This window comes from Tachyglossus aculeatus, unplaced genomic scaffold (genome assembly GCF_015852505.1).
Source record: "Tachyglossus aculeatus isolate mTacAcu1 unplaced genomic scaffold, mTacAcu1.pri scaffold_114_arrow_ctg1, whole genome shotgun sequence".
In the NCBI taxonomy this organism is placed as follows: Eukaryota; Metazoa; Chordata; class Mammalia; order Monotremata; family Tachyglossidae; genus Tachyglossus; species Tachyglossus aculeatus.
This window is the reverse complement of record NW_024044846.1, coordinates 1,764,976-1,784,656: the sequence shown is the minus strand read 5'-3', so window position 1 is coordinate 1,784,656 and position 19,681 is coordinate 1,764,976. Positions and strand designations below refer to the sequence as shown.

The window sequence follows — 19,681 nt, the reverse complement described above, 5'->3', positions numbered from 1 at the left end:
GCAATTGAAAGTCCAGGACTGCAGAGGAATTAACGTTTCCTGAGGCAACACTTTCTGAATAAGAGTAGATGGGAGATGGGACAGTAGTTGAAGACAAACAGGATGGAGTCTAATTGTGGTCAAATGAGAGGCACAAGTGTTGAAGACTTTTCTTTGTCCCTCAGATGATTTTAGGCTGAGACTGGGCAACAGGATATATAAGAAAAAGCTACTGGGTTCCCCAGAGTGGATAGAATTGTAAGGGGCTCTAAAGGTAAAGGAATTATTTAAGTGAGAAGAGTAGGTGGGCCAGAAAAGGCGTTCATAGAGTATGTTAATGGAACCATTTTTGCCAGTCTGCCACTGGGGCTATGTGAAACCTGACTCAATCTTCTACAACTCATAGAATAGAAAACCTTTACTAACATCAGGCTTTTAGATGTCCCACATTAACTGTAATTCTCTAGACATAAGGATATATTTGTATTATCGGTTGACATGAGGTTCGATTCATAGGACAATTCTTCATTGACAGTTGCATCTCAAACACAGTTCACAAAAACATTTGCAGCTCACTAAGGTCTGTAACTGAAGCATGTTTCATTTTCCCAGGATTCTACAGATTGTGCTGTTCCTCCTTATTCTTCTCAGGATTGTGGCAATGACAGTGGTGATGAGAAGAGCTTAAGGTTCAGAGATATTTGGGAGCATTTTCAATGTTATTAAAATCGGACTTTTTCTATAACTTCATGGTTTGAAGCTCTACTTGATTTTAAATAAGTTCTAGGCCTTCATTGGGGATAGGAGGGAGATATGAAGTGACATTCTAATAAATATTAATGATTAAAAAGCTAATCAGCTAAAGTCAATAAAACAACACTGGAAACTTGTCTTCTTTATGAATCCCTCATTATAACAATGTCAGTGCATCATTATAGTTAAGGAAATCCTTTTCTTATCAGTCACCTGTTTAGGGGCCTCTTGAACATCCTTGTTCCTCAGGCTATAGATCAGAGGATTGAACATTGGGATCATAATTGTAGAACACAGACACCACTTTGTCCTGCTCTATGGAGTAACTGGATTTGGGCATCACATGAATGAAAGTGATGGTCCCATAGTACAGTGTGACAGCAGTGAGGTGGGAGGTGCATGTGGAGAAAGCTTTGTGCCTCCCTTCCTTTGAGTTCATCCTCAGGATTTTCAAGATAATATATACATAAGAAATGACTATGACAAGCATGGTGAACACTATTATTGATCCTGAGGAGACGGAAGGAATGATTCTAATAACCGAAATGTCCAAGCAATAAAGTTTCACTAAAGGAGACTAATCACAGAAAAAGTGGTTTATCTGATTAGGCCCACAGAAATTTATATTTAATAAGCAACTGGTAAATGTCCAAGCATTCACAAAACCACCTATGTAGGAATCAACTACCAGAAGGACACAGAATTTGTCGGACATTTTGACAGAGTAGAGCAGTGGGCTACACACAGCTTTGTATCGGTCATAAGCCATAGCAGCCAGCAAGAAGCACTCAGCCGTTCCAAATGTCACTATGTAAAATACCTGAACAACATAGCCAGCCAAAGGCGTGGTGTAGCCATGAGCCAAGAAGTCTCCAATCATTGCTGGTGTCACAGAGGAGGACTATCCAATATCAACTGCAGCCAAATGGTTGAGGAAGAAGTACATTGGGGTATAAAGTTTGGAACTGACCCTAATTAACATGATGATGCTGAGATTTCCCAGTAAGGTCACCATATAGATCCGGAGGAATGTCACAAAGAAGACGGCTCAAAGGGTGGCATCACTGGTTAACCCCAAAGAAATGAATTCTGTCATGGTGCTGTGGTTTCTGCCAGCCATGAGGTATTCTAGAAATAGATTCTGTTGAGACAAAAGGGGACTTTTCATTCAATGAGAAATCAGCGTGGTAATTTTTTGACTAATTCCCTTAAAAATGTCTCTCTACTGAAAGGTGTGTTAATTAGATTCAGGGAGATTGATCCTGACTAAGAGCCCTTTTCCTTGTCTCCCACTTCCTTCTGCATCACCCTGACTTGCTCCCTTCATTCTTCCCCCCTACCAGCCCCACCGAATTTATGTACATACCTGAAATTTATTTATTTATATTAAAGTCCATCTCCCCACCTCTAGACTCTAAGTTTTCTGTGGGCAGGGAATGTATCTGTATACTGTTGTATTGTACTCCCCCAAGAGCTCAGTAAAGTGCTCTGCACACGGTAAGCACTAAATAAATACGATTGAGTGAATGAATCATATTAGTTGTAGAGCAGCGTGGCAAAGTGGTTAGACCATGGGCCTGGGAGTCAGAAGGCCATGCGTTCTAATCCCAGCTCTGCCAATTGTCTGCTGTGTGACTTTGGCCTAGTCAGTTCACTTCTCTGTGCCTCAGTTGCTTCATCTGTAAAATATTGATTAAAACTCTGAGCCCTATTTGGGACTGTGACCAACCCAACTATTTCGTATCTACCCCAGTAATTAGAAGAGTGTCTGGCACATATTAAGTGTTTAACAAATACAATAAATATCATTATTATTCTCAGTATTATTAATACTTGAACACTTACTGTGTGCATTGTATTGAACTAAGTGCTTGGGAGAGTACAGTACAACAATATAACGGGCACATTTCCTACTCACCACAAGCTTACACACTAGAGAGAAATATGGAAAGAACCTGAATCAGTTCCAAAAAGCTCATGCATGTACTATGAAAGATGTCTGAAAACAAGATGAACTAGAGTTTATAATGAGGGATGGAGCCTAAAACAGACATTTGTGTGCCCAGGGCTCTTCCTGGTAGCTGAAGCGCTCAATAAATATGACTGGTGATGAAGACCCATAGGACAGAGTGACTGTGTTCAAATGAGAGGCACAGGGGTTGAAAGATTTTTCAACCCCTCAAATAATTTTATTCTGAGATTGGCCAAAAGCATCTATAAGAAAAAGCAACTGGGTTCCCCAAAGTGGGTAGAATTATAAGGGCCTCTAAAGCCAAAGGAATTATTTTAGTAAATGTCTTGCAAGAGCAGGGAAGCTTCAGTAAGGTGGGGAAATCACAGAAATAAATGATGATAATATTGGGTCTACTGAAGATTAATATAAATAAATAAAATTTATAAAATATAAATAAATAATGTGGTGTTCTGTGCATAGCAGGCACTTAATAAATATGATTAATTGATTGATTAAAAAATTTCCTAAATAGAGGCCTACTAGCCCAAGGACATGCAATCTCATAGACGTAGTCTTTGGATAAGCCAGCAGGCACAGATGACTACGTATTGATTACATGCCGTCATGGTCAAAAGAGAGCACTTAGTTGGTCCAAAGATAGTAGTGATAAAGAATTAGACAGCACACTCCATATATGAAATACTTTTCTTCTCCATAAGTTTGTTCTCAAGTAACTTAGAAGTGGTGGTTGAAGGACTTACCCACATCTGTGAAGGACAAGTGGCTAAGAGAAAAATAATGTTCCTCGAAAGGGTGACCATGTAAGTCTCTAGAAACAGCCCAAAGAGGGTGATTTGGGCCAGTAGATCATTTGTCAATCGAAAAAGAATGAATTCCATGACAGCAGTTTGATTTCCACCAGTCATTTATCAGCCATTTCTGTTTTGGGAGATAAAATTGGAGAATAAATTAGAACACAGCTGTACAGAAGGATATCCACGATTCACAGGAAAGGTTCTAGAAAGAATTCTGATTTTTAAAAAAGGAGACATTGTAGTAGAAAAAAAATCATTAAGATTAAGGTAACAATAATGACTTTAGAAAGAGAGATAAAGTTACAATCAATTAATGGCATTTATTGAGTGCAGTCCCTGTACGAAGTGCTTGGGAGAGTACACTGGAATGGGTATACATGATCCCAACCCTCAACACTTGTCTTATGCCGTCAAGTCATTTTCGACCCATAATAACACCACGGACACATCTCTTCCAGAATGCCCCGCTCTCCATTTGCAATCGTTCTGGTAGTGTATCCATACAGTTTTGTTGGTAAAAACACAGAAGTGGTTTACCATTGCCACCTTCCATGCAGTAAACTTGAGTCTCCTCCCTCGACTCTCTCCCATTCCACTGCTGCCCAGCAAGGGTGAGTTTTGATTTGTACCACTCATTCATTCATTCGATCGTATTTATTGAGCACTTACTTATGTGCAGAGCACTGTACTAAGCGCTTGGGAAATACAAGTCGGCAACATATAGAGACAGTCCCCACCCAACAATGGGCTCACAGTCTAGAAGGGGGAGACAGACAACAAAACAAAACAAGTAGACAGCTGTCAAAACCATCAGAATAAATAGAATCATAGCTATATGCACATCATTAATAATAATAATGGCATTTATTAAGCACTTACTATGTGCAAAGCACTGTTCTAAGCACTGGGGAGGCTACGAGGTGATCAGTTTGTCCCACGGGGGGCTCGCAGTCTTAATCCCCATTTGACAGATGAGGTAACTGAGGAAGAGAGAAGTTAAATGAGAAGCAGCATAGCTCAGTGGAAAGAGCACGGACTTTGGAGTCAGAGGTCATGGGTTCAAATGCCGGCTCTGCCAATTGTCAGCTGTGTTACTTTGGGCAAGTCACTTAACTTATCTGTGCCTCAGTTACCTCATCTGTAAAATGGGGATTAAGACTGTGAGCCCCACGTGGGACAACCTGATCACCCTGTAACCTCCCCAGCGCTTAGAACAGTACTTTGCACATAGTAAGAGCTTAATAAATGTCATCATTATTATTAATTGACTTGCCCAAAGTCACACAGCTGACAATTGGTGGAGCTGGGATTTGAACCCATGACCTCTGACTCCAAAGCCCGGGCTCTTTCCACTGAGCCATGCTGCTTCTAAGTGGCAGATTGCCTTCCACTTACTAGCCACTGCCCAAGCTAGGAATTGAATGTGTAGGCCTCTACTTGACTCTTCCTCCCGTAGCCAAGACAGCTGGAGTACTGGAAACTCTCCAGGTGCTTCCCTGAGAGGGGAACCCTCATCAGTGGCCCCAACAAAATACCCTTCGTGATTACCAGTTTAAATTTCCTGATGGTACTTATGCATTACATAAGTGGACAATTTCTCCCCACTGGAAGTATTTAACAATAGCATCAATTACTTTCTGTCAGGGATAGTTTTAAGTGAGAACTTGCATTAAGTCAGAGGAACAAATTAAGTAACATATTCAGCTTCCTGATTCCATAAATACGTTTCTTACATTTCAGTAATAATTACTGACATGAAATAAATTCCAGTTTTTCCAAGTAAAGTCTTAGAGGAGTAGAACGACTTTGAATATTTACGGTTCCTGCATCCGTGCATTCCAATGTCCATATCTCTTATTGGAGAAGCAGCGTGGCTCAGTGGAAAGAGCTCAGGCTTTGGAGTCGGAGTTCATGGGTTCAAATCCCGACTCTGCCACTTGTTAGCTCTGTGACTTTGGGCAAGTCACTTAACTTCTCTGGGCCTCAGTTCCCTCATCTGTAAAATGGGGATTAAGACTGTGAGCCCCCGTGGGACAACCTGATCACCTTGTAGCCTCCCCAGCGCTTAGAACAGTCCTTTGCCCATAGTAAGTGCTTAATAAATGCCATTATTATTATTATTATTTCCTGTACCATATTTCCTTTTTCTTTCCCATTTCTTTGGTTCCCAAAATCCCTTAGTTAATCCAATTCTCACTGTGGAATTTATCAGCTTTGCCTCCAGGTTCAGTGGAATTGAATTGCCTCAGCATTGCATAATTCAACTCACTAAATTTGTAGATATTTCGTTGAAATAAATGAAAAGCCCATGGACAATCATGTATACTCCCTGCTTTGGTAAACAAGATTAAGGCAACTTGCAATCAACACGATGGGAGCATTGACCTTTGAATTCATCCCCTTGACTGCCCTATTTATTAATAGATTCCCAAACCTGTCTAGCACACAGTCAGCATTTCTATTCATTTGATTTATGCAGGTATTAGTTATTGGAGAAACTTAACCTAATGGATCAATTAGGCACCTTAAACAATAAATAAACCTAAGAGATCAATTTCTGGGAATTTACAGAGCCTGCCTGAGTCATTGCAAGGCAGCATGGAATATTGGAGAAAGCACAAGCCTGGAAGTCAAAAGGTCATGGGTTCTAATTCCAGTTCTGTCACTTGTCAGCTGTGTGACCTTGGGCAAGTCACTTCACTTCTCTGTGTCTCAGTTATCTCATCTTTAAAATGGGGATTGAAAGTGTGAGCCCTATTTGGGACAGGGACTGTGTCAACCCGATTTACTTGTATCCACCCCAGCATCTAGTACAATGCCTGGCACATATAAATGCTTAACAAATATTCATTTATTTACTCATTCATTCAAGTGTATTTATTAAGTACTTACTGTATGCAGAGCAGTACACTAAGCACTTGGAAAGTACAATTCAGCAATTAATAAATACAATCCCCGTCCAACAAATGGCTCACAATCAAGAAGGGGGGGGAGACATAAAACACAACAAAACAAAGCAATTAGACAGGCAATATGGTAATTATTATTATTCCAGTCCCAGCTCCATCACTGATCTGCTGTGTGACCTTGGGTAAGTCACTTCACTTAGCTGTGGCTCAGTTACCTCATCTGTAAAATGGGGATTAAGACTGTGAGCCTTCCATGGGACAGAGACTGTGTCCCCAGCACTTAGTTCAGTGCCTGACACATAGTAAGGGCTTAACAAATACCATTATTATCATTAATATTTTATTTCACCTCAAGTTCTAAGAAGATTGAAAGAGAACCATTCAGACATGGGTATATTAGGTTCAGTGTTGCACTGGGACTGAATCCCAAAAACATAATGCTATCCCCAGTGTTATTCCCAGAATTAACAATAAAATGAATATCCTTAAGATCATGGAAAGGATGGGAATAAGCATCCTGAAAACGCTATGATATTTTTAACTGGTAACCAAGAAGATTATTTGCACAGGATATGAGAGGAAAGTATACTTCAATTTTGGTTAGAATGCTGGCATGCATTTAATCACCTTTAGCTCCTGGGCAGGCTGCTAGCTGTTTGTGCTTGTGTTTGGATCAATCAGTTTCCATGTCCGTGTCTTCTCCCAACTTAGATTGCAACCTCCTTTAAATAAGCAACCATGTCTGCTGATTTTCATTGTGTCTATCCCACTCCGAGGTGGAAGGTGCTCAAAGGAGGTACAGCTATGAAAGATATGAACAGTTTTATGAAGAGTATTACAAATAGTTTATTAGGTTCAATTTGAGAAATCCAATTTCAAGCAGCGCTCTGAATGTTGTAGGCACCCAATTAAACATCATCAATCAATTGATTGATTTTCCTTTCAAATCTTAGCAAGTCCTAAAAACCTGGGCTCCCAAACCAAGAGCAAAATGGAAATTTCTCACTGTTATCAGCCAATCTACTACTAATATTATTTCAATTTTTCTTTAAAAATATGTCATGGATCTGCACTTTCATCTCTACTTATACAAAATTTTCAAAGCTATTGTCAGAGATTCTATGAAAAATAATAAACTATATTAGTGAGCCCAGTATTGGGTAGGGATTGTCTCTATTTGTTGCCAACTTGTACTTCCCAAGCGCTTAGTACAGTGCTCCACACACAGTAAGTGTCCAATAAATACGATTGATTGATTGATATTAGGACAACAATTTTATATCATTCATTTTTATGAAGACTAACTAAAATATCTTTGTTCCTCAGGCTATGAATCAAGGAGTTCAACAATGGGATCATAGCCACACAGAGCGCAGACATCATCTTGCTTTGGGCTCTTCAATTATCAGAATTATCAGGTTGGAGGGGACAAGGTGATTGATTTCTTTAAAGCCTATAGAATGGAGTTTTTGTTTGATGCAGAAGTGGATGGGCAGTCACTGGAGGTTCTTGAGAAATGGGGAAACATGGACTGAACATTTTCGTAGAAAAGTGGCCTGGGGGCAGAGTGAAGTATGGAGTGGGCAGGGACAGGCAGCAAGGAGGTCATCAAGGAGGCTGATGAAGTAATCAAGGCAAAATAGGATAAATGCTTGGATTAACATGGTAGCAGTTTGGATGGAAAGGAAAGGGTGGATATTAGTGATGTTGTGAAGATTGAACTGATAGGATTTGGGGACACATTGAATACATGGGTGAATGAAAGAGATGAGGTTACAGGCTCATGAGACAGGGTAGATGGTGGTGCTAGCTACAGTGATGGGAAAGTCATGGGGAGGACAGGGATTGGCGAGAAAATAAGGATTTCTGTTGTGGACATGTTAAGTTTGAGGAATAGGTGGAACATCCAAGTAAAGAGATTCTGAGTGCAGGAGGACGTATGAGACTGCAGAGAAAGAGAAAAATCATGATTTAAAAAATACCATAATTAATATTATTCTTGGTAGCTCTCCCAACTGTGAGTGTTGACCTAATAACTCTGCTCATGAGGCCAATGAAATGGAATCAGTGTCATAAATCAGCAACATTTCCAATTCTAATATGGAGATTTCTTTCCATGAAAAGTAAAATAACATCTTTCCTAACAGAACTTCTTATAGATTGAGAGTTGAGACATCAAGAAACTAAGAGGTTGTTCTGCAAATTAATTTTAATTCATTTGAATCTCTTTGAGATAGGACTCCCCTATAAATCCCTTTATTACACCTCATCTATTATTCCTGACAATCAAAATCCCAATCAAACCCCTTCTTACCTCTGGTAAGAAGAGGAAAGAACTCCAGATGGATTGCAACAGGATGCAGCCAGTTGTATTTCATTTGCTACACTTAGGTATGCAATATTTGAAGCTCAGCTGCATTCCCAGGGCCACCTGAGTCACAAGCATATAAAGTCCCTTTTAGACTTTAGAAGAGCTGGGAATGATGTCATTTAAATTTTGTGTTTATTTGGCTTGCCAATATTTGATTGCAGTTTTAATTAAGCCTGAAATCAAAAGTTAAAAAAATACAAATTATTATTAACATGAAAAATATATTTGGTCATCAAGATAATTTGGTGCTGTGGTCTTTATCAGATGAACTTATATTTATTTATTTTGAGGGTTAGATAGGGAAGCGACACATGTTAGAATCAGTTATCCAGGTGGATTTTGGAGAATAATATCATTGGGGTTACAGCCAGCTAGAGCCTTTCCAAATTACCTTATTTTCCTGCATGGAGGAGGGAGGTGAGGCAAGTATATATATATAAGTGGACAAAGAATGCCTACCTTTCTAATACCCATTAACTATCAAACAAGAGCGTGGCTGCAATTCGAGTTCGGGGTAATTTCTTGCCCTGTTGGGCAACCCAGACTGGATGGGAGAACAGAAGGAGAGTGAAGGAAGCCAATTCTCCCCTCACACTCTAGAGTTACAAACATTTCTCCTTAACTCAGGGAAGCAAAATAAACTCCACTGGTGTGGCAAACATAGAGGCTGCTTCAGATATAATGACAGAGTGAGTGAAAGGAGCGGTGGGGAAGGGAAGACTATAAAACGAACTCCTTTGTGGAATGAGTATATTTTGGATACGTTCATTCATTCATTCATTCATTCCATCACATTTTCTGAACACTTACTGTGTGCCGAACATTGTACTAAGTTCTCAGAAAGTACAATACAGCAATAAAGAAAAACAATCCCTGCCCGCAATGGGTTACAGTTGCAGGTTAAGGCTTACAGTCGAGCTGGGGGAAACAGACATCAAAAAAAGTAAACAAGCATCAATATAAATACATAGAATTATGGATATATACATGTATACATAATTTCTTTGGGGCAGTAAGTGGAGAAGAGCAAAGGGAATGAGTCGAGGTGACGCAAAAGAGAAGGGGAACTGAGAAGAAGGGGGCTTAGTCTGGGAAGGCCTCTTGGAGAAGGTGTGCCTTCAGTAGAGCTTTGAAGCCAAAAAGAGTGATTGGTGGATTTTGAGGAGGAAGGGTGTTCCAGGCCAGAGGTAGGACTTGGGCCAGGGGTTGGTGGCGGAACTGGTGAGAACGAGGAACAGTGAGAAGGTTAGCACAAGAGGAGCAGAGTGTGTGGGCTGGGATGTATAAGAAGAGAAAGGAGATGAGGTATGAATCAATCAATCAATCAATCAATCAATCATCAGTTGTATTCATTGAGCGCTTACTGTGTAGAGAACACTGTACTAAGCGCTTGGGAAGTACAAGCTGGCAACATATAGAGACAGTCCCTACCCAACAGTGGGCTCGCAGTCTAGAAGGGGGAGACAGAGAACAAAAACGAACATACTAACAAAATAAAATAAATAGAATAGATAGGTACAAGTAAAATAAATAAATAAATAGAGTAATAAATATGTACAAACATATATACATATATACAGGTTCTGTGGGGAAGGGAAGGAGGTAAGAAGGGGCAAGGTGATGGAGAGCTTTAAAGGCAATAGTGAGGACTTTTTGTTTAATACGGTGGTGGATAGGCAACCACTGGAAGTTTCTGAGGATGGGGAGTGACATGCCCTGAACGTTTCCTTAGAAAGATAATCCGGCAAGCAGAGTGAAGTATGGACTGAAGTGGAGAGAGGCAGGAAGTTGGGCAGTCAGAAAGGAGGCTGACACAATAATCCAGTCGGGATAGGATGAGAGATTGTACTAATGTGGTATCGGTTTGGATGGATAGGAAAGGGCAGATCTTGGTTGATGTTATGAAGGTTCTCTGTCTCCCCCTTCTAGACTGTGAGCCCACTGTTGGGTAGGGACTGTCTCTATATGTTGCCAACTTGTCCTTTCCAAGCGCTTAGTACAGTGCCCTGCACACAGTAAGTGCTCAATACATAGGATTGATTGATTGATTGATTGATTGAAGCTGAGACTGACAAGATTTGGTGACTGTTGGATATGTGGGGTGAATGAGAGAGAAAAGTCAAGGATGACACCAAGTTATGGGCTTGTGAGATGGGAAGGGTGGTTGTGTCATTTACAGTGTTGGGAAAGTTAGGGAGAGGACTTGGTTTGGGAGGGAAGATAAGGAGCTCTGTCTTGGACATGTTGAGTTTGAGGTGGCAGGAGGACAACCAAGTACAAATGTCCTGAAGGCAGGAGATGTGAGCTTGGAGGAAGGGAGAGAGAACAGGGGAGGAGATTTAGATTTGGGTGCCATCCATATAGAGTTGATAGTTGAAGCCATAGGAGCAAATGAGTTCTCCAAGGGAGTAAGTATGGATGGAGAATATAAGGGGACCAAGAACTGAAACTTGAGGGACCCCTACAGTTAGGGGATGGGAGGGGGAGGAGGAGCCCAGAAAGGAGACTGAGAATGAATGGCCAGAGAGATAAGAGGAGAACCAGGAGAGGATGGAGTCAGTGAAGCCAAGGTTGGATAATGTATTGAGGACAAGGGGATGGTCCACAGTGTCGAAGGCAGCTGAGAGGTCAAGGAGGATTAGTATGGAGTAGAAGCCGTTGGATTTGTCAAGAAGGAGGTTATGGTGACCTTTGAAAGGGTGGTTTTAGTGGAGGAAGGGGACAGAAGCCAGATCAGAGGGGGTCCAGGAGAGAATTTGAGGAAAGGAGTTCGAGGCAGCAAGTGTAGTTGGCTCACTCAAGGAGTTTTGAGAGGAAGGGTAGGAGAGAGATGGGGTTAGATGGTTTCATCTAGATCAGGTCAGTTGTGAGCCCCCTAAGCAAACGAGTGTGAAAAGACTGCTAAAATCTAAACAAAAGGCAGAGCAAGAAGAGTGGTCCCAAATTATCACAGTCTCTCAATAAAGTGGGAAACATCAGAGCTAAGGGAGGACTTGAGAAGGAAATGGGGTCACAAGATTCTCAGAGCCAGTTCCGTAAATATCTATTTGGTGTCATAGATTATTAGTGTTGCCTCCTACGTATTCTGATTGGGAAGGCAATATTTAATATACTTTCCTCTGGGCTATTGCATCAGTTTCTAAAAACTACTTTTTTTAAGGCATTGTAAATCACTACAGTTGAAGAAGGAAATTTTTTAAAATGATATCTTACAACTTTGTCCACTCTCAGAGTCACACCTGGAGAGTTTCCAGTACTCAATCAGTCATGACTATGGGAGGGAGAGTCAAGCAGAGGCATATCCATTCCAATCCTAGCTTGGGCAGTGGCTAACAAGTTGTAAGGCAATCTGCTATAAGTTAACACTAAAGCCTGCTGTGCTGGGCAGCAGCCACATGGGAAAGAGTCGAGGGTGGATACTCAAGTTTACTGCTCAGAAGGAGGCAATGGTAAACTACTTCTGTAGTTTTATCAAGAAAACTCTTTGGGTACACTACCAGAACAATTGCAGATGGAGGTAGGACATGCTGGGAGAGATGTGCCTATTGTGCTGCTATGGGTTGGAGATAATAATAATGGTGGTATTTGTTTAGCGCTTGCTATGTGCAAAGCACTGTTCTAAGCGCTGGGGGCATGCAAGATGATCAGGTTTTCCCACTTGGGGCTCACAGTCTTAATCCCCATTTTACAGATGAGGTAACTGAGGCACAGAGAAGTTAAGTGGCTTGTCCAAGGTCACACAGCTGACAAGTGGTGGAGCCGGGATTCGAACCCATGACCTCTGACTCCCAAGCCCACGCTCTTTCCACTGAGCCACCCTGCTTCGACAGCACAAGACAAACAAGAAATATGTGCATAAGCAAAATAACTAGAGAGATTTGACAGTCACCTGGCAATGTAATATCTGTGTGCTCTGTAAGACACTGAAAAAATGTCTTTCCAACAATTTTAATTATTGGTTTACTTGGTAATTAGCCCCTCAGCAACCTTGTGGCACTCCAAGGCATGTGAGTGATCCTAGAGAAGCAGCGTAGCTTAGTGGAAAAAGCACAGGTTGAGAGTCAGAGTTTGTGGGTTCTAATTCCAGCTCTGCCATTTCTCAGCTGTGTGACTTTGAGCAAGTCACTTAACCTCTCTGTGCCTCAGTTACCTCATCTGTAAAATAAGGATCAAGACTGTGAGCCCAGCGTGGGACAACCTGATTACCTTGTATCTACCCCAGTGTTTAGAACAGTGCTTGGCACATAGTAAGTGCTTAACTAGTACCATCATTAGAATCATTTGTGACTTAGCCCCATGTGGAAACATAATCAACATTGGTATTTATTGAGCACTTACTGTGTGCAAATTGTTGTACTAAGTGCTTGTGTGAGTACAATGCAACAGAATTGATAGACACCTTTCCTGCCCACATCAAACACAACTGTCATAGGCTCTTGTAATTTCATCATTGAGCCAATCATTCTAATTCTGACATAAAGATATATTTGTATGGTTGGTTGACATGAGGTTCGATACATAGCACAATTCTTCATCACTGATAGCTTTATCTCAAACTCAAATTTAGCTTATGAAAACATTGTACTTCCCAAATGCTTTGTACAGTGCTCTGCACACAGTAAGTGCTCAATAAATATGATTGAATGAATTAACAGTTCACTAAAATCTGTAATTAAAGCATGGTTCATGCTACCAGGCTACCACAAGCTATGCTGTTACTCCGTCTTATTCTTCTCAGTACTGTAGCAATGACAGGTGTGGTGAGAAAGGACTGAAGATCCATTATTTTAGATAAATTTCAATGTAATCAAAATATAACTTTTCCTAAAAAATGAATTTTTTTCAAGATCTTGATGTTGAATAAAATTCTACACCAGGGTGGTGAGTGGGTGACAAGGGAGATCTGAAGGGACATTCATATGCATAGGATTGATTTGAAAAGGTCTTTATATAACTTCAATAAACAGACCCTGGGAATATCCCTCATTGTAACACTGCCAAATCGTCATCATAATTAAGAAAACCTTTTCCTGTTAATCACCTTTCTCAGGGCCTCCTTAACGTCCTCATTCCTCAGGCTTTAGATCAGAGGGTTCAACCTCGGGATCGTAATGGTGTAGAACACAGACGCCACTTTATTCTGATTGATTGAGTAACTGGATTTGGTCATCACATATATGAAAGTGATGGTCCCATAATACAGAGTGACAGCAGTGAGGTAGGAGGTACAAGTGGAGAAAGCTTTGTGTTTCCTGTCCCTTGAGTTCATCCTCATTATTGTCAAGATGATGTGTACATAAGAAATTGAAATGACAAATATGATGACCACTATTATTGGCCCCAAGAAGATAGAAGGAATGATTTTAATAACTGAAATGTCTGAACAAGAAAGTTTCAACAGTGGAGCAAGATCACAGAAAAAGTGGATTATCTGATTAGGCCCACAGAAATGTACATTTAATAAACAACTGGTAAGTGTCCAAGCATTCATACAACCATCTATGTAGGAAGTGACTATCATCAGGATGCAGACATTGTCGGACATTTTGCCAGAGTGCAGTACAGGGCTACAGATAGCCACATATCGGTCATAAGCCATAGCAGCCAATAAGAAGCATCCAGTTGTCCCAAGGGTCACCGCAGAACACAGCTGAGCAATACAATTGGCCAAAGGCATTGTGTAGAGATCAGCCAAGAAGCTTCCAAGCATTACTGACGTTACACAGGAGGAATACTCAATTTCAACAGCAGCCAAATGGCTGAGGAAAAACTACATTGGGGTATAAAGCTTGGAACTGACCCTAATTAACGAGATGATACTGAAGTTTTCCATTAAAGTCACAACATAAATCCCAAGGAATATCACAAAGATGATGGCCTGAAGGGTCGCATCTCCAGTTAACCCCCAAATAATGAATTCCATTACAGTGCTCTGGTTTCTTCCAGTCATGAAGTATTCTAGAAATAGTTTCTGTCGAAACAAAAGGGGACCTTTCATTAAACAACAGATCAACGTGGTAATTATTGGACAAATTTTCATAAAAAATATCTCTCTACTGTAAGGTGCATTCATTAGATTCAGGGAAATCAATCAATAGTATTTATTGAGCACTTACTTTGTGCAGGGTATTTTTCCAAGTATTTGGCGAGTAAAATAATACCAATATAACAGACATATTCCCTGCTCACAACGAGCTTACACTCTAGAGGGAAATATGGGAAGAACCTGAATCAGTTTCCAAGAAGTCATGCATGTACTATGAAACATATATAAACTAGATTTCATATTTAGGGATTGAGGTTAAAAGAGTCATTTACAAAGCCACGGCCCTTGCTGCTAGCTGAAGACCCATAGAATAGAGGGACCATGTTCAAATGAGAGGCACAGGTGTTGAAGGATTTTCTTTGTTCTTCGGATGACTTTATTCTGAGACTGGTCAACAGCATCTACAAGAAAAATCAACTGGATTCTCCAGAGTGGGTAGAATTATAAGGGACCCTAAGACTGAAGGAATTACTTTAGTAAACGTCTTGGGAGAGCAAGGAAGTTTCAGTAATGTGGGAAAATCACAGAAATAAATGATGATTACATTGGGTCCACTGAAGGATAATATAAATAAATCAAAACTCCTAAATATGGTGCTCCATGCACAGTAAGCACTTAAGAAAAATGATTGATTCATTTATTAAAATATTTCCTAAATAGGAGCCTACTACCATTAGGGTCTCTTAGACATAGTCGTTGGATAAGCCAGTGGGTGCAGATAGCTATGTATCAGTTACATGCCATCATAGTTAAAAGGGGGCATTTAGCCTGTCCACAGATTTTAGTGATAAGGAATTGGACAGCACAGTCCATATGTGAAATGCTTTTCTTCTCCAAAAGTTTTGTTCTCAAGTAATTTAGAAGTGGTGGTTGAGAACTTACATACATCTGTTGAGGATAAGTGGTTAAGGGAAAAAAAAGTTCCCCAACATGATGAACACATAGGTCATTAGACGCACCCCAAAGAGGATGATCTGGACCACTGAATCATTTGTTAATCCAAGAGGAATGAATTCCATGACCATAGATTGATTTCCACCAGCCATTTATCAGTCACCTCTGTTTTGGGAGATGAAACTGGTGAACACAGCATTAAAGAAGTGTATCTACAACTCATGGGAAAGCTTCCAGAAAGAATACATTTTTTTTAAAAAATGGAGACATTATAGTAGGAAAAAAGCCTCAGTAAAGATTAGATAAGAACAAATGAATTTAGAAAGCAAGATAAAGTTACAATCATTCAATTAATCGATGATATTTATTGAGTGCAGTCCCTTTACTAAGTGCTTAGGAGAGTAATAATAATAATAACGATGGCATTTGTGAAGTGCTATATGCCAAGCACTTTTCTTATGACTCCCAGGCCTGTATTCTTTCCATTAGGCCATGCTGCTTCCCAACATTGTCTAAAGGAAGTGTTATTCGAAGAAAAATTAATTTTGTGGCATCATAATTTCAGTACAGAGCACATCCCTGGGATGTAGACGTTAATTATAATGACTTTTTTCTTAACTAAAATGATACTTTTCTACAAGTTGTACCCAATTTTTCATTTCTTTCAAACTCACAATTAGAATGTGTCATCCAAACAACAATCACGTACTTTTTTTCTGACTGCCCATGAATTATCAATGGATTACCCCAAATTTTATTTAAAAATAATTATTCATACTTGGCCATTATCCTTATCACTGCCCCTTTCACATCCTTGTTCCTCAGAGTATAGATTAGGGGGTTCAGCATGGGGATCACCACTGTGTAGAACAGAGACACAATTTTATTCTGCTCTAAGGTGTGGCTGGAGCTGGGCTGCACATAAGTGAATGCGATGGTTCCGTAATATAGAATAACAGCCGTCAGGTGAGAGGTGCAGGTAGAGAAAGCCTTCTGTCTCCCACCGGTTGACTGGATCCTCGCAATGGCACAGAGGATGTGTATATAAGACACGATTATGGTTAGGACGGTGCTCAAAATAATGATGGCAGCAGAGATAGAAGAAATGATTTGAACCAGGTAAACATCAGAACAAGCAAGTTCTACTAATGGAGGGAAATCACAGAAAAAATGATTGATTTCATTGGATGTACAGAAGGCTAAACAAAGCACACAAATAGTAAATAGCACGCTATTTAAACAACCCCCGACATAGGAGGTAGCTATGAGCTGGACACAGACTTTATTGGACATGGAGATGGTATAGAGCAGGGGATTGCAGATGGCCACAAAACGGTCATATGCCATCATAGCCAATAGGATGCCTTCTGAGGTCCCAAAGACAAAGACAGAACAGAGCTGGGTAACACAGCCAGCAAAGGTTATTGTGTCTCTCTCCACTAAGAAGCCCTTAAGCATCTTTGGCGTGACAGTTGATGAATACCAAAAATCAATGAAAGCCAAATGGCTCAGAAAATGGTACATCGGCATGTGAAGTTGGGAACTGGCCCTGATTAACATGATAATGCTGAGATTACCCATGACTGTGACAACATAAACCACGAGAAACAATGTGAAGAGGAAGATCTGGAGGACAGGATCATCTGTTAATCCCAAAATAACGAACTCTCTCTTAAAAGTGTCATTTCCATCAGCCATTTTGTTCAAGATGAAGTCTCTGGAGGAAAAATATAGATTTTAGAAGCATTCCAGTTGTTCCAGCTCTCGCCTTCATACTTACCTTTCCCCTTCACCCACTACTTGCCAGCCTTAGTCCTACCTGCCAAGTATTGTAACCACTGCTAACTCTCAATCAGTGAGTGGTAATAATTGAGCACATACTGTGTGCAGAGCATTGCACTAAATACTTGTGAGAGCACCAGAAAATTAATAATAATAATAATAACGATATAGTTAGTAGACATGATTTCTGCTCTCAAGGGGTTTACAGTCTTTTGGGTAAGACAGACACTAAAAAAATTACGACCAAGGGAGGCAACAAAGAGTAAGTATCTGTTCATAAGTGCTGAGTGGATGGAGTGCCTAACAAAATGCTTTGAAGGAAAGGACCAAGGTGTAAAGACGAGGCAGGGGGGAAGGAGAATGTGCAGAGGTGGAGCAGCATGATTTAGTGTATAGAGCACAGGCCTGGGAGTCAGAAGGCCCTGGATTCTATTCCTGGACCTGTCACATGTTTGCTGTGTGACCTTAGGCAAGTTACTGGGCCTCAGTTACCTCATCTGTAAAATGGGGATTAAGAGTATGAGCCCCAAATGGGACAGGGAATGTGTCCAAACCGATTAACTTTTATCTACCCCAGTGAGTAGAATAATGTTTGCACATAGTAAGTGCTTAACAAGTATTATTATTATTATTATTATTATTATTATTATTATTATTATTATTATTATTATTATGTCATGGAAGTCCTCCTGGAAAAGAACTGAGGCCTGGGAGTTAGAAGGACATATGTTCTAATCCCAGCTTTGTCACTTGTCTCCTGTGTGGCCTTGGGATAGTCACTTCACATCTCTGTGCCTCAGTTCCCTCATCTGTAAAATGGATATTAAAACTTTGAGCCTCATGTGGGACAGGCTTTGTGTCCAACCTGATTTGCTTGTATCCGCACCTGCATTTAGTACAGTGCCTGGCACATAGTAAACACTTGACAAATACCACAATTAATAGTGCTTTGGTGGCCCGTTGAATATGAGGTGTGGAAGGAATTCCAGTAAAGAAAGAGCATGGGAGCAAAGGGCTGATGGAAAGGAAGACCAGATTGAGGCACAGTAAGTAAGTTGGTATTAGAAAAGCCAAGTGTGTGAGTTGAGCTGTAGTGGGAGAGGAGCAAGAATAGGTGGGAAGGAGAGAACTGTAGTGGACACTTTCTCCAGCTCCCCACCTTTTGCTCATGCCCTTCCCTCTGCCTGAAGCTACATTCCCTTTCCAATCTTTCAGGCCACAGCTCTCCTCAGCCTCAAAATCCTCCTGTTGACCCTCCACCTCCAGGAGGAATTCCTCCATTGGTTTTCTTCTCCCCAAGTTTTCTCTTCCCAACTAATAATCAATCAATCGGATTTAGTGAGTGCTTACTGTGTGCAGAGCACTGTACTACACATTTGGGAGGGAACAACAGAAGAGAGCTGGTAGACATGCTCCCTGCCCACAAGGAGTGTACAGTACAGAGGGCGAGACAGACATTAAAATTCATAAGTGCTGAGGGCCGAGGGTGAGGTGAATGAAGCTTAAAAATCCAAGTGCAAGGACAATGCAGAAGGGAGGGGAAGTAGGGAAAATAAGGGTTTAGTCAAGGAAGAGGTCTCAGGTCTTGGGAACTCAGCTGCTCATAGAATTTTGCACATATCAATCTACATAATTTAAGGACTTATATATTCCATTATCCATCTTTTCATTCTTTTTCTCTTCCTCACTTTAAACAATTTTTCATTCATCTCCCTCTCTATACTGTGATCTACCTGAGGGTGGGGATTGCATCTTTTGCATCCAACGTTCTCTTTCACATGCTTAGTACAGTGTTCCACACACTGTAGGTACTCAGTAAACCTCATAGACAGACTGATATAAATACATTCTTCACCCATTTGTAATATAAAATATATTAAAAATGGAGTTTAGAATTACAAATAATTGAAAAAAATGTATTAGCAGACAACAAAGTAAATGTACTGTTTAGAAATAACAGCTTTGTATTTCCTCTCTAGTAAAACTGACTAGCCTAATTTGGGTAAATACGGAGAGTGCTTTCATTTTTGTATAAAGACCAATAATACTATCTAGAAATTCAGTTGTCAGGCTAGCAGATAAAAGACAGAGAACGTAAGATGCCATTCAGAAAAAGCAGAGATCTTCAAAGTTTTGTCAAATTCTGCTGCAGTATTAACTACAGAATGTCATTCACTA

General features: G+C 40.4%; 1 protein-coding gene and 2 pseudogenes across 1 annotated transcript; all 3 read right to left on the bottom strand.

The window, feature by feature from the left end:
- Positions 1 to 900: 900 nt before the first annotated feature.
- Positions 901 to 1,864, bottom strand: LOC119922611 (annotated as a pseudogene).
- An 11,931-nt stretch (positions 1,865 to 13,795) lies between these two features.
- LOC119922614 lies at positions 13,796 to 14,749 on the bottom strand (annotated as a pseudogene).
- A 1,740-nt stretch (positions 14,750 to 16,489) lies between these two features.
- Positions 16,490 to 17,419, bottom strand: LOC119922613 (olfactory receptor 478-like). The gene has a single exon (XM_038742341.1). The coding sequence runs from the start codon at positions 17,417 to 17,419 to the stop codon at positions 16,490 to 16,492; it is 930 nt and encodes a 309-aa protein (XP_038598269.1).
- Positions 17,420 to 19,681: the final 2,262 nt, after the last annotated feature.

What these genes read in the sequence shown, in the direction of transcription:
- LOC119922613 (XM_038742341.1), bottom strand. Translation starts at nt 17,419, where the DNA reads ATGGCTGATGGAAATGACACTTTTAAGAGAGAGTTCGTTATTTTGGGA.